At 37.5% G+C, this 14584-nt stretch overlaps 1 protein-coding gene across 3 annotated transcripts in view; it reads left to right on the top strand.

The window, feature by feature from the left end:
* The first annotated feature begins 605 nt into the window (after positions 1–605).
* The window catches only part of LOC131143802 (S-sulfo-L-cysteine synthase (O-acetyl-L-serine-dependent), chloroplastic), a 56100-nt gene continuing 42121 nt past the window's right edge, over positions 606–14584 (top strand). Inside the window, exons 1-2 of one of the 3 annotated variants that reach the window (XM_058092161.1) lie at positions 606–1010; positions 11785–11894. In XM_058092161.1, coding sequence (XP_057948144.1) covers positions 690–1010; positions 11785–11894 — 431 coding nt within the window. In that variant the 5' untranslated portion in view covers positions 606–689. Of the gene's footprint in view, positions 1011–11784; positions 11998–14584 lie in introns of those variants that run through there. The other 2 variants (XM_058092162.1, XM_058092163.1) reach the window with 2 other exon arrangements.

The following is a 14584-nucleotide window of genomic DNA, read 5'->3' on the forward strand; positions in this document are numbered from 1 at the left end:
GGCATGACGCGGTGGAAAGACATCAGCACGTAAGAAGGAGTATTGGGGGTTCAATTATAGGTAGATATACTCACGGAACTAGCGGTACCTGTGGATGGTGATAATTTACTCTGTGTGTCAGCGGGGACCGCGGATGGTAAATGAGATGTGTCCCGGGGGTCGACTTGGCCGAACGTTCAGGGGAGGATGCTGATCCGTAAGTTTGGTATCGCACCAAGAGGTCCGAAAGACTTGTTGATATTTGGAGTTCTTATGTAATAAAAAAACATATTAGTAATTGTCATGCATTTGAAAGCTCTACCTTGAAAGCTCTATTTTTTTCTCTACTTTAACTCCCTTCTACAAAACAAAAACATTTATTTTCTTAATTAGTTCTAAATGTCTTATCTATCTTTTCATTCTTAATTTAATAAGAGACTTTTAAAAATATTTTCAACTAATTTTGCTTTTAAAAAAGTATCCTCAATCAATTCTATGATTTTTGTTATAGCATCAAAGTACAAAATATGAATTTGAAGCTTTCTATTTAGATTTAAATAGATTAGAATAAATTTTAATATTATATTATATTTGAATCAATACAACTCCCCATAAAAAATCTATCCAATGTGACACCATGGATTCCCATCATTCCCGCCCTACAAGCCTCTGCGAACTCCCAAACGTAGTGGTAAAGCCTCCAAAGCTCGATGGCGCAATCACCTCTGCTCCGCTTTCTACCTCATCCCTTCTGCAGTCCTCACCAACGCTTGGGTTTGGTATCATTCAAATTTTCCAGCACTTCTTCCATTAATGCCTTCTCTGCTGCTCGACATACCCCCATTTTCTTGACCAAAGCCACTGCCAAAGCCAAAGCCAAAGCCAAAGCCAAAGCAAAAGCTAAAACCGATGGTAAAGCAGAGGCCAATCTCGGAGCCAAAGACGCAGCCAAATCCGAAGCTCAATCATTTTCTGTTCGCACCAGTAGGAACGAGCTTGATGCTGTCAACATTGCAGATGACGTAACTCAGGTTTCCTTTCTATTTCACTTGAATCAAAATTTCCATTGTTGCTGTTGTAGGTGCCTTTCTTTATGTAAGATCACGCACTTTCGCTATAGTTTTTCTCTAATTGCTAAATTGGGCTAGAAAAGGTGACTATATTGCACGCAAAGTAGAAAAAAAAAAAGAAAAAAACAAAAAAAATTACTGGTGGTATATCGGTTCGGTCTCAGCTTAGAAAGGTAGCTAAAAATTGGATATTCTTTTACTAAAAGATAAGCGAAATATGTGACAATTCGTGCATTTAAAACGTTATGGGGAGAATTTGAAACATTATGTTTTTTAATTTGTTGGTTGAGTATGAAGGGGGTGGTTCTGATGCCGACCCTTATATCAAAAGAGAATTTCAGAGAGACCTGTTGTCACATGGTTTAGAAATCTGTGACCTTTGGACGTGATTCCTCTTGTCCACCACTGGCATGGGATTTTGAAGGCTGCTGATTCCAGAAATCTAAACATGGGGAAACAGCTATATGTATGTACCAATGCATGTATTTGTCTTACTGATGTTGAAAAGACACTTCGTTTGATTGTTTGATGTGTATGTTAGTGGGGGAACCTTAGATAACACGCAATAAATAAAATTGGACTCTCTGGTAAAATAAATTATTGGGGAGGGGGGTTGGAATGCCAGTGCCTCGCTTACATGATGGCAAGAACCATGCTGTTGCATGGAATCAACTATCCTGCTAACAGCAGAGGACTGGTATATTGGATTGTTCAAATTTCCGCTAGTTGAAAACATATGCTATAAGATTTTGGCATTTATAGTAGAAGGGAACTTTTGGGCAGCAGGTTCACTCTTTCTTCGAAGTAGTGTTTATAAATTTATATGTTTTAGGCTTTCTATGCTTAGAAAAACAAAGTTTTTCAGATATTCAGCATTTCCATATTTGATGCTCATGCCATTTGTTTGTGCATGGTTGCACAAAAAGAGGTCAAATTAGTGAAGAAGATAGTTATATCAACTTTAAGGCAAGTGAACATGAGAAGCAACAAATAAATTGGATAAGAATGTAGAGATTAACATCAAACATTTTTGAAGGAAAAATCTATTTTTTTTTCCTGGAATTTTCATGCTAGGTGGTCAAAGAATGCATTTATAGCATGTGGAGGGGCTTCTTGAGAAGGGAGGAGAGCTTTGTTGCACACAAGTAATGACATTCTAGAGAGGAGAACTAGACAATTCCCAAGAAGATAGCATAGATTGTGGTAGGTGAAAGTATTTTGATGGTTGAAGGGATTCCTTGAACCAGTGGGAATCCAATGAGGGTGATCTTAATTGTTTAGGTGTCACTAACATCCTTATTTGAAGAATGATTGTGGTTATTTATAGAGGAAAGGCAAAATGGTTTAAGATATAATCCTCCAATAATTGAATGACATGTCACATCTCAATTGATGAAAAATTGACAAACTATGGAGCAAATCCAATCACGACAAATAGTAAAGGTGAGAGCAAATAAAAGGCAACATGCAGCATGAAAATGATACATGGCAGATGCTCGAACGACTAGGAAAAGACGAAGGGGTCAAGACTCCCTTTTAGAAAAAAACGCTGATTTGAGATGACCAAGCCAAAACACTCTAGAACATCCCAAAGATCGTAATTGGTAGAGACCTCGCCACATGTCTCTATGTCCAATCTTGGGGGGCCACCAATGTTGACCTCTTGCAATAATGCAAATAGCGGCCAACTTCCATGGGGTTTTGTCCTTGTGGGGATTCGCTCTCTCGAGGTTTCCTACCACTTGTTTTCTCGAGGCTCTGCTTTTACCGCGCCGGGGGGGGGGGGGGGGTAGATTCCCTCAATTCCTGCTAGACTTGTTTGTGCAGGGACTCCAATCTTATGGGGGATTGATTCCTTTAATTGTTGTTAGGCTTGTTTGTATAGGGACTTCGCTCTTGTAAGGGGGCTGGCTTTCTCAATTCCTACTGGAGTTGTTTGTGTGGGGACTCCATTCTTATGAGGGATTGACTCCCTCAGTTACAGTAGGACTTGTTTGTGCAAGGGCTTTACTCTTGCAGGGGGTTGATGCCCTTATTTCCATTGAGATGTGTCCCCATAGAGACTCCGCTTTTATCAGGGATTGACTCTGCCAATTTTCGTGGAACTTGTCTAGATAGGGACATCACTTTTGCGAGGGGGTTGACTCCCTCAATACTTACAGGACATGTCCATGCAAGGAAAATCCACTCTTACAGTCGGCTGACTCCCTCAATTCTCGCGGAGACTTGTCTCTGCAAGGACTGCACTCCTGAAAGGGTCGACTTCCACCAGGCTATTGCTTCCAATAGAATTGAATTTACAAGATAATTACTTTTTTTTTTTGAAATCATAAAGAGTTTGTATTGTGTGATAAATTAATTTTTTTTAGAAGAACATAGACACTCAATACCACAATTTCTTTTTTTTAAAATCACAAAGAATCCATACCACATGATTTTTTTTTTTTTTGAAAAATCATAGAAGGTTTGCTTCCACTACATACTTCCATTTTTTTTTTTTTTCCAAAATTCATTTTTTCATTTTTTTATGTAGAATATAAAAAAGCCTTATTATCAATTTTCCTATTTTTGCACAATAATCATGATAGATATTGAACTTGCTTGAATGTCTTCCTTTTGCTCCAATTGCTTGGATTAGCATGTTTTTTCATCATCTACTAGGACGTAGGATCCATGACATCCATAGAGATGGCACATGTTGAAGTTACCACACAATAATTTCGAAGAATACCAAGAATGTTTCTATGTATAAGAGAGACGCAACAAGGATATTCTAGCACACATAGATCACATCTTTAGCATGAAGTTTGCCATACAAGTAACATTTCATGTTTAGGAAAGAGGAGAGATTAAGACAAGCGAGGATGCTGGACGCCATTCTCGCAAGTGCTTAGTTGAATATTCATTCGGATAGAGACATGAAAATGTGGCGAAAGGTTCTAAAGCATTTCCACTCTTACACCGTTAGTACCATAGTAGCATATGGTGGAATTGTGTTCACCTAGGAAAATGTTTGTCCTTTGAGGCTTGAAAACTAAGGTGTAGTCCCAATAGGGGGGGTGAATTGGGTTTAAAAATTTTCTTTTATATCTTTTTAGGAATTCTTAACTGGTTGATTTTTCAAACTTTCAGCAAAAGCTTATTTCTTAATTCAATCCACAACCACACAATCATTCAATCATCCAAGCAATCAATCAACCAAAATTTGAAAGCAAACAACAAAACCAAGATTAAAATATATAACACTTTGGTAATGTAAGAACTTAAGATGGTTTGTTTGTTTATATAAGCCTTGTGAATATGAATTTGAACCAATCCTTGTAGTGAATGTGAAATTGTTCCTTCAATGCAAACCTCAACTTAATTTCCAAACAACTTAGAATTTAAATAAACTCTTTAGTTAATTTGTCTTTGAGTGTTAACCAAACAATGTACTTCTTTTTGAGGTTTCGACAAATTTTTGATCAACCAACGTACTCCCTTTTGTTTCCGCAATCCCAAATCAAAATTAAACTTTAAGTTTGTTTAACTTCCAAATTACGTAGTTTGTATAATTAAGAAAATTAAATCATCCATGCAATTTATATATGCTGAAAATAAAGAGAGTAAGGGAAAGAGAGAGTGAGACCGGGATTTTTACGAGGTTCGGCTTATACCCAGCCTACGTCCTCGCCTTTGGCAAACCACCAAAGGATTACTAAAATCAGTTCCTTTACCGGGCGGAACAACACCGATTACACACTCCTTCAGTAGGCTAGAGCCCGCCTCTCCAAACGATGTACCCTCGTTCGGTCACTCCTTCAATTAGGCTAGAGCCCGCCTCTTCAAACGATATACCCTTGTTCGGTCACTCCTTCAATTAGGCTACAGCCCGCCTCTCTAAGTGATATCCCCACGCTTAGCCAACGATCCAAATAACCTTGAATTGTCAATATCTACAAGATACAAATCAATTAGACGTACAAAGAATGCTCTCAAATAGAGCTGATTAGTACAGTTCAAAACTATATACTTCATTGTAATTCACAATATGAAATTCAGATTGAAGCTCTAGAAGTATTTCACCGTATGTTTCTTTCAATGGATGAAAGAATTAGCAGTTGTAGCACAATATCAGTGAGTAGAATAAGCAAGAACTCAATAAGCTTCGTGCAAGTTGAGAGCAAGAAAGGGCTTTGAGAATTTAAGAACAATTGAGAGAGATTTTGAATACTGAATTGAATTCTTTTTTTGTTAAATCAATTTAACTTGGGTGTATTTATAGATGTAGAAAGGTATCTAGCTTGTTCCCCAAGTTTACTTGGAGTAGGGCCCAAGATTTAAATAAGTTTGAGCCTCAAGTAATTGAATATTTCAAAATATGTCCGTTATGTTTTTTTAAAATTTTGCCATGTGATAGTTAACTGTGAGGTCTCTGGCAGTCGCCTGTCTGTGTATTACACGTATAAAATGTACAAGCAGTAAGGTGGCAGTCGCTTGTCCACTGGGGAGTTAGGCGCCTGTCACTGAACAACTGGGTTTTTAAATATGACCAGAAGGGTGACAGACGACTGTCAAAACACAGTCAGTCGTCTCAAGTTGCACTGACAGTCGCCTGTCAAGTTCTAGACAGTTGACTGTCATGTTTCTATCTGTTTATTTAAAACCCTTTAATATGACAGTTGACTGTCCATGTGCAGTCAGTCGCCTGTCAAGTAATTTTTTCTTGTTTTAAAATATTTTGTTCTCTCTCTTCTTTGCTTATATAATCTTGGAATATCAATTTGTTTTTCCTTGAAAAATATGTTCCAAGACTTAAAACTAAGGTCTCTAAGTCTCGTTTGCCTGAGCTTCAAAATGAAAATTCATACTTGAATCATACTCGAAGTACTTACAAAGCTTGTTCTAAGGACTCATTTGACTCTTCTTTGCTTTGAGTTCTCTTTTATTGCCGAGCTTTAATGATCCTGAATTTGATGTGAGCTTTCTAGATTTATCTCTCTTGATCTTTCAATATTACTTTAGATTTTGAGCTTCATTGATCTTTGAGCTTTTCATGTTGATCACTTGAGCTTTCATTCTTGAAGCTTTTTTTTTTAATATCAATGCTCTCACGATCTTCAAGTTTTAATCCATGCCTTAAGCTTGATATGATCATCGTTCTTTCAAGTACAAGCTTTCATGAATTCTTTAACCTTGCATTCATCATTGAGTCCTGAAAAGACATCACTAAACAAAGTATGTTAAGTTCTACTTGTTTGTTAGCATCAAAACAGGGCTAAATTGTCTTAGAGGGAGAAGTTTGAGGTGAACTAATATTCTTTCCAAGAAGAGACTTTATAGAGAGAAATGGGAGCATATTAAGCATGGAAAATTCCAAATAACAGAGATGATGCTTATGTTGGAGATCTCCAGGGAGAATTTGGTGGGGCTTCCCTCAATGCTAGTAAGAATCATGGAAGCAAGGATAACTACAGTGATGGTCGCAAGGAAGCATCAATAATGATATGAGATACAGATACGACATGATATAGATATGGCGATTTTGTAAAAACAAAGATACGGTATGGCCGGGATACATTAGTTGATATATATATATTTGGGCATGTTTCTCCTTTTAAATGAAAAATATTGAGGTAATGGGCATCATTGATGCTCAGTTATGAATTGCATAATAATTAACAACTCATATTCAAGAACTCAAAGAAACATTTGCCATTCATCAACAATAAAAAAGTGGTCCAAGGCTACCAAGAAAAATACAAAACTACAAATCGAATTAACACGATAAGAGTCATAAGACCACCATCAGCTATGCGTCATCATTTTCATCATCACCATCTTTGAAAACACAACCTCCATATCTAGTTCATCAAGGGAAAGACTTGCAATCTCAAGCACCTTAACACCTCCAAATGGATCATCCCAAGTATCTCCTTCAATGTCCGACAACTTGTTTGATTAGCATTTGGCATGCACATTTACCAAATCTTCAGCATATTTTGCCTCCATCTTGTTCCTCTTCAATTAGTGGATAAACGAATTGGTACTCTAACTCCTCCACAACAAGAGGATGAGCAAGGTTGTCCTAGAAGCTTGGAAATGGGATTCTAAGCAAGAGCATTAATTTCACCTTTTATTACCCTCGTGCCCCAGAAATCTAGATCCATTAAGGTAGAGGACTTTAGATCTATTAATCTAGTCTCTAGTGTTTATTAGATTATCACCAAAGTTTCTAACTAATAGATTGTGTGCGGTGTTTGAAAGGACTATATCTATTGCTCATAGTGTTTTTGTGGGGGTAGACAAATAGTGGATGCTGAAGAGGAAGACGAGGGGTTTCATTTTTAAATTTGATTTTGAGTAGGCATATGATCGAGTTAGCTGGAGTTTTATGGATAAAATTTTTCCAAGGAAGGATTTTGGTGAGTGTTCACACTGGTGGTTAAGGGGTTGTCTGTCTAATGTTTGGTTTTTAGTAGTAGTGAATGGGGAATCTAAGTCTTGGTAGGGCTTTGAGAGGTATTAGACAAGGGGATCCACTTTCCACCTTTCTGTTTGTCCTAGTAGCTGATGTGTTGAGTAGAATGGTGGATAGGGTTGTGGATAGGGGGTAAATCAAATGGTTGGAAGTGGGGAGAGAGGGAGTGGATATTTCTCATCTTTTGTTTGCAGATGATACCGTTTTCTTTCTAGGGGATCATAACCCTTCTTTGTTCTTTCAGTTGTATCTTGGATATCCTTATTATTTGAGAGGGTGTTGTGGTTGAAGATAAATATGGGAAAAGTTGTTTAGTAAATATTAATGTGCTTGTTGAACGAGTTAGGAAGAGGTATTTTGAGGTGGGTTGTGATCTTTTGTATTAGCCTTTGACTTATTTAGGGGCCCCCCTTTGGGGTAATCCTAGATGTTGGAAGTTGGTAGTAGAGAGAGTGGCCAAGAGGCTTGATGGTTGGAAGGGGGCACCTTTTTCCTTGGGGTAAAAAAAATTACCTTTATCTAGGCCTATTTATCTAGTATTCGCTTATATTTGTCTATTTTTTGAATTCTAGTGGGAATTGCTAGTAAGATTGAGAAAATTATGTGAGATTTTTTGTGGTTTGGTGTTGGGGGTTTTAGGGATCATTTAATAAGGTGGGAAGAGGTTTACAAATCTAAATCGTAGGAGGGCTAGGTCTTGGAAAAGATAGCTCTAGGGAGACATTCTCTAGACCTACATTTGGAGTCCTTATCATGTGATTAAGATTTGTTAAGGAGGAGGATCCTTTTATCATTTCCAAGAAGGATATCTCTTGACCTAGAGTTGAGGAGATAGAGTCACCAATTGATGCTAAGGAGAAGGTTTCTCGACCCCTAGAGCTTGAGGGAGAGGCTCTTGATCTAACTCTGAGTAAGCATCCTCTAAACCTCATTGCATAAGCATTATACCAATTCCTCCTCCTATATTTGTTGAAGAACCATCAAAGTACATATCCCACCACTCTTGGCTTTTAGTTGCAATGAGTAGGGATTCTTTGGTGGAGTTCCTTGGGAATGGTATTTGATATGACCTCATCATGTTGAGATGGAAATTGAGGCAAGAGGTTTGCAAGGGCTTGAGATCTGATAGCTTTTCGGGGATCAATGGTGATATTATATTGTTTAAATAGTAAAAACCATTTGGCTCTTCTTTCAGAAAAAAACTAGCTTAGTGAGGAGATACTTTTTATTGGATCAAATTTCATTACCAAGAGTAGCCTCTGAACTAGAAAATAGCACTGAAGCTTCTAAGTGGCAACACAAGTGACAAGTAATGCGTTTCTATTGCTGAGTGATCAACTTTTCCTATATAAGAATTTTCTTAAATAATAAACTAGGCATTCTTGCTCACCCACTTCTAGTGCCTGTAAAGTCCTTATGAATTTTCAGTAGAAGTGAGATACAATCTCATGGGAAGGTTTTTGATTGGCATAGTGATTATAGTCGAGCAACTTGAACGTAGATTTCTTTGCATCCTCTGGATCTATCTTATATTGATTATACCTATGAAAATAGTATATCAAGGGGAACATCTCATGCCCTATTATTGCATCTACCAAGGTATCAATATTAGGAAGTGAGAAATCATTATCAGGACAAGCCTTATTGATGTTTTTAAAACCCAAACATACTTGCATTTGATTGTATCCTTGTATGCCTATCAATGCGGGGTTTCTTAATCAATTTGTCTTTCTTACTTTGGATGATAGTCATATTGGGACCTCTCTTCCCAAAATGGGCATGGTAATTTCCATTCCTTTGCCTTTTGAATGGAATTATAAGTCCTTTGACCAGCTTCCACTAGGGCAAAGGATGACAATGCCAAGTTCTCTAAGTGTCCTTGGATGCAAACTTCACAAGCTCCTGCTCCTCATTGTTATCATGGATGTATATACCTGCTCCTAAAGTATTCTACATAGTCCATGAGATCCTATTTGGACTTCTGATGTTCCCTTGCAAGACCCACCAAAGTCACCTTCACCTAAGAGGAGGAAAAAAAATAGATGACACATCTGACCTAAGTTTCTACTAACCTTGGTTTAAGATTAACATACAATGTGTATTCCTTCTTAGTCAAGGATTTAGAGAATTCCTTTAGCTTGAGATCATCATCCAATCCATAGACATTGGATGTCTCCACAAAATTCATTAGATGCTCCTTGGTGTTACCAGGCTTGTCGTTGAAATGTGTAAATTTGGGACTAGCATAGTCCTTGGAATAGGGATTGGAGACAACCGATCTATATACGGAATACTAGAATTCACCTCAAAGACAGACTTATCTTGATTCCTCTCTAAAATCTTTTTCAAATCCTCCTTAGTGATGTAAGGGCCTGAATTGGGCATGATGAATGTTGAAGGAGAAGGAGTTAGGTTTGGTGGGGCATGTGAAGTGGATCCCAATATTGAACTTGTGGACGAGGTGTAGTGGTTGCAGGAGTTATGGTAGGAATTGTCCCCTTGAAAGGTGGTATTTCAGAGACCATTTTTGAGGTAGAAGGATGGTTAGTGGCGTGTCTTTATCATGCACCTTTTAAATAAGAGGAGCAGTGGTGGTTGTTCCCACTTAGAGGTAAATTGGCAGGTGGCTTCAAGGCAGCTCTTGAGGTTGTGAAACCAAGGTGGACGTGGGAATATCATTTGACTGATAGTAGCAACTACTCGATTAAGTATTCTAGTTTTCTCTTGAAGAAACACGGAACACCTTTTCTTAAGAGGTTTGAAACATTTGCATTAGATATATGTATTAAAAAATGTAAGAGAAGGGATAAAATAAATATGTTCAAAAGAACTAGGTGGTAGAACCTAAAGGGAGAAAATATAATAAAAATTAAAGATAAAATGGTCAAAGAGGGTGATTAGACTATAGAGGATGGTGTAGACTCAAACGCTCTTTGGAGTAGGATAGTCAAAAGAGATCTTAGGTGAATCAAGAGGAAGATTTAGAATTGCAAAGAAAGTTCACGGTGGGATCAAGATGTCCAAAAAGCTGTAAAGACAAAAAGAATTTGGTCTAAAACATGACGAAAATGTAGAAACATGGAAAACTTTGAAAAATATAAAGAGGCAAGAAGAGATGCAAAAAAGGTCGTTAGTGAAGCTAAAACATATATCATTTAATTTTTTGTATGCTAGATTAGATACGAAGGAAGGGGAAAGGGATATATTTAAATTTGCTAGAGCTAGAGAAAGAAGGAGTAAGGACTTAGATAATGTAAAATGCATAAAAAGTGAGGATGATATTGTATTCTCTATAATGGGTGATATTATTGTGTCTTTATCTCTCCACGTGCTGCCGGGCTACATGTGCGGAGGAGTGTTTAAGCTTGATATATATCGTTGGCCTGCAACCTAACAGCTTCAACATTTAGGTAAAGTGGTAATCTAACAGTTTGTACAGTTACAAATTGTTCTTTGTTCTTTTAATGCAAATTGACAAATACTCATGAAGGTTAGAGGGATGATTTTTAATAAAACTTTGAGCTTTTTTAATTTGCTTCAGTCCATACTTGCTCAATTCTCAAAGTGGTAGTGAAAAATCCTATAGCTCATTTGTTTGCAGCATCAGATTATGAGAAAGTAGCAGATATCAATTCTATATTCCTTTTAACGTGATGGAGAGTAGCTTTATTCTTTGTTTGGGAAATTTCTTTCTAGGATATAGGCTGGACAAGCTGGTCACACTCCCCTCATCATGCAAATTCTTTGCTGAATTAGTCTAAAATATTACAGTCACAATGATGTGCAATGCCATTCAACAGTACAACCACACTTATTTTTCTGAAATTTGTTTCAGTGAAAAACCAGACACTTGATGTTTTGAAAAATCAAATGAGAACAGTAGTGGTGTTTAGAGTAGGAATGGACTCTCAGAGTCAAATTTTAGTTTGATATAGATAAACCTTGGAAACAGTTGTAAACACCTCTGGAAAGCGTTGGGTCTTGACCTGTACTTTTACAGGATAAGATTAATCTCTTGGGTGGGTTTTGGAAAAGCAGTCATAATTGTCTTGAAAAGTCATTGTGTATTTTATTGATATTAGTGCTAATTTAACTCTGAAATTTTTTGACAATTACACTTAAGTATGTTAATTTTTGAGAAAATGTATGAGTTTTATAGCAATAGTTTGTAGGTATTAATCACTGTGCATTGTGTTTATCTGAATGTTTACTGTTGGAATTTTGTGTATCTTTCAAATCTTGACTGATTTCAGCAGTTTCAATGAATTGCTGTAGTTGATTGGGAGAACACCCATGGTATACCTCAACAAAGTTACAGAAGGATGTGTGGCAAATATAGCTGCAAAACTTGAATCGATGGAGCCTTGTCGAAGTGTTAAGGATAGGTAACCTTTCTGCATGGGATGCAGTGTTCTGTGCCAAGTTGACGGCCTTTGCAAAATCTTTCGCCCTTTCGTTATCTTATCTTTGGCCATTTATCGCCAAATGGTAAATGATCCATCAAATTATCAGGTTTCTCTTATTAATGCAATGTCTTTAATTGTACAAGCTCCATATGTAATGTCGATATCTTCCCAAAATTAGAACGGAAGGCTATTATTTGACAAGTAGTAGATGGTCTTTTTTTTTGATAGCAAAAGAAGAATTTTATACAACGAGGGGAATAAGACATCTCCTTAGCAATGGCTGGAAAAATCCAGACAAAAAAAAAGAAAAAGCCAAAAACTGGAAAGAACAAATAAAACTGGTGCAATTTAACAATCCAACAAATAACTCCAATTGTGCTGAATATCTGAGAAGCTCACTAGCTCAAATTTCCCATGCTCTACACACCCAAGGAAGCCAAATAATGTATCTTCTCCCAAACCAGCAAATATGACGACTTCTTCCTTGAAAAAAATGCACGCATTATGCTCCATCCACCGCCAAGCACATTTATAGAGTGCTACCCTTTCCTTTTTCCTGCCAAAACGGGCAAATGAAACTGCCAAAAAGTCCTCCACTGCCTCTGAACTCACCCAACATTCGCCTAAAAAACCAAATTGCTTATTTGTACCCTCGAAGCATAATCACAATGTATAAAAAGATACTATGGAGTAACTGAACAGTTAAAACAAAGTACACAAACATCTGGAGAGAGAGTCTTCAAAGGTCTCCTAATCAAGTTATTGGTATTAATTCTATCAAGTGCATCCGACCAAATAAAAGTTGATTTTAGAGGGGACTTTGGCCTTCCATATGAATTTATAGAGGTAAAGAGGAATTAGATGTTGGCAGAAATTCACAATAAGATTTGCAAGAATAAACTCCTGAAGGATCCAAAGACAAAGACCAACTATCCTCCTCAGAAAACTGACAGTTATTCATCAATACTATCAAAGAAGTACCAACTCCCTATCACTCAACGACCTTCCACAATGAAAATCCCAAGAAGGTAAAGGACCACCTGAATCAACTGCAAAAGAAGAAATGGAGCCATACTGTGCTGTGCTCAAGCGAAAGAGGAGAGGAAAAGAGGTGGACAAAACTACATTCACCAACCAAGGATCTTCCCAAAAAGGCAGATATTACAAGAGTTTAGCATGGGGAATGAAAAGGGGATAAATCCAAGAGATAGTTTTCCACAGACTCTTCGTAGAACATCTAAATCCCAAATTACTGCCCCATCCATTCTTGTCTAATCCATGCTTACTTTTTACAACTCTATGCCACAGGGAAGAATTTCCTAGCGGAAACTGCGTAAGCCATTTAGCCAGAGTTGATTTTGGAGAAGAAAATAATTCTCTTCTTTTTAGTGATAAATGTACAGCCTGTATATAATGGAAGGAAGAAAAGTTCCTTTCATTATATTTGGTAACAGGATACTCATTACCACAAAATCAGGAAACTAGCCAAATATAGGAAACTACAAAGTAGGAAACAAACTAATAGAGATATCAGGAATTTTCCAAAATCTTTTTATTCCTAAATTAACATAGTCAACTAATAATAAAATCAGAATTGCTGCAGTAGTATCCCTGAAAACAGGGATTGGGCATTTCCACACTCCCCCTCAAGCTAGGCATAGATGTTAAAGCCAAGCTTGGTACTCAAATCTTCAAAATTCTTCCTTGGTAGAGCTTTAGTGAGGATATCTGCTATTTGGTGACTTGTCGACGTGTATAGCAGACGAATTGGCCCATTTTCTATCTTCTCCTTTATGAAGTGGCGATCTATCTTCACATGTTTTGTCTTGTCGTGATGCACCGGATTCTTTGCAATGTTAATAGCTGACTGATTGTCACAAAATACCTTCATTGGTTCAGAAGTGATGATTCCTAGTTCCCTCATCAGTCTTTCCAGCCATATTGCCTCACAAATTATGAGTGCCATAGCTCTGAACTCCACTTCTACATTACTTCGAGAAACTACCGGTTGTTTCTTACTCCGCCATGTTACTAGGTTTCCCCACACATACGTACAATAACCAGATGTTGACCTTCGGTCATTTATTGATCCGGCCCTGTCAACATCAGCGAACACTTCGATATCTTTTCTTGTGTTTTTTCTAAAGCAGCCTTTACCTGGTGTCATTTTAAGGTACCTCAATATCTGGTTGACAGCTTCCATATGTTCTTCAGTTGAATCATTCATGAATTGATTGACCACACTAACCGAGAACCAAATATCAGGTCTGGTGTGCAAGAGATAAACCAGCTTCCCAACAAGTCTTTGATATCTACCTTTGTCCACTGGAACACTGTCCTTGTTAGCTCCAAGCTTAGTACTAGAGTCCATGGGTGTTTCAGCCGGTTTGCACCCAAGCATTTCTGTCTCTATAAGAAGATCTAGTACATACTTTTGTTGTGGCACTGAAATTCCCTTTCTTGACTGGGCTACTTCCATTCCAAGGAAGTATTTTAGGCTCCCAAGATCCTTGGTTTTGAATTCTTTGGCAAGTAAGGTTTTGAGCTTGATCAGTTCGTCTTCATAATCACCTGTTAAGATGATGTCATCTACATACACAATGATAATCGCCAATTTTCCTTCGGTTGAGTGTTTGATAAACAAAGTGTGATCTGCTTGATGCTGAGAA

This window comes from Malania oleifera, chromosome 12, assembly GCF_029873635.1.
Source record: "Malania oleifera isolate guangnan ecotype guangnan chromosome 12, ASM2987363v1, whole genome shotgun sequence".
Lineage (NCBI taxonomy): Eukaryota > Viridiplantae > Streptophyta > Magnoliopsida > Santalales > Ximeniaceae > Malania > Malania oleifera.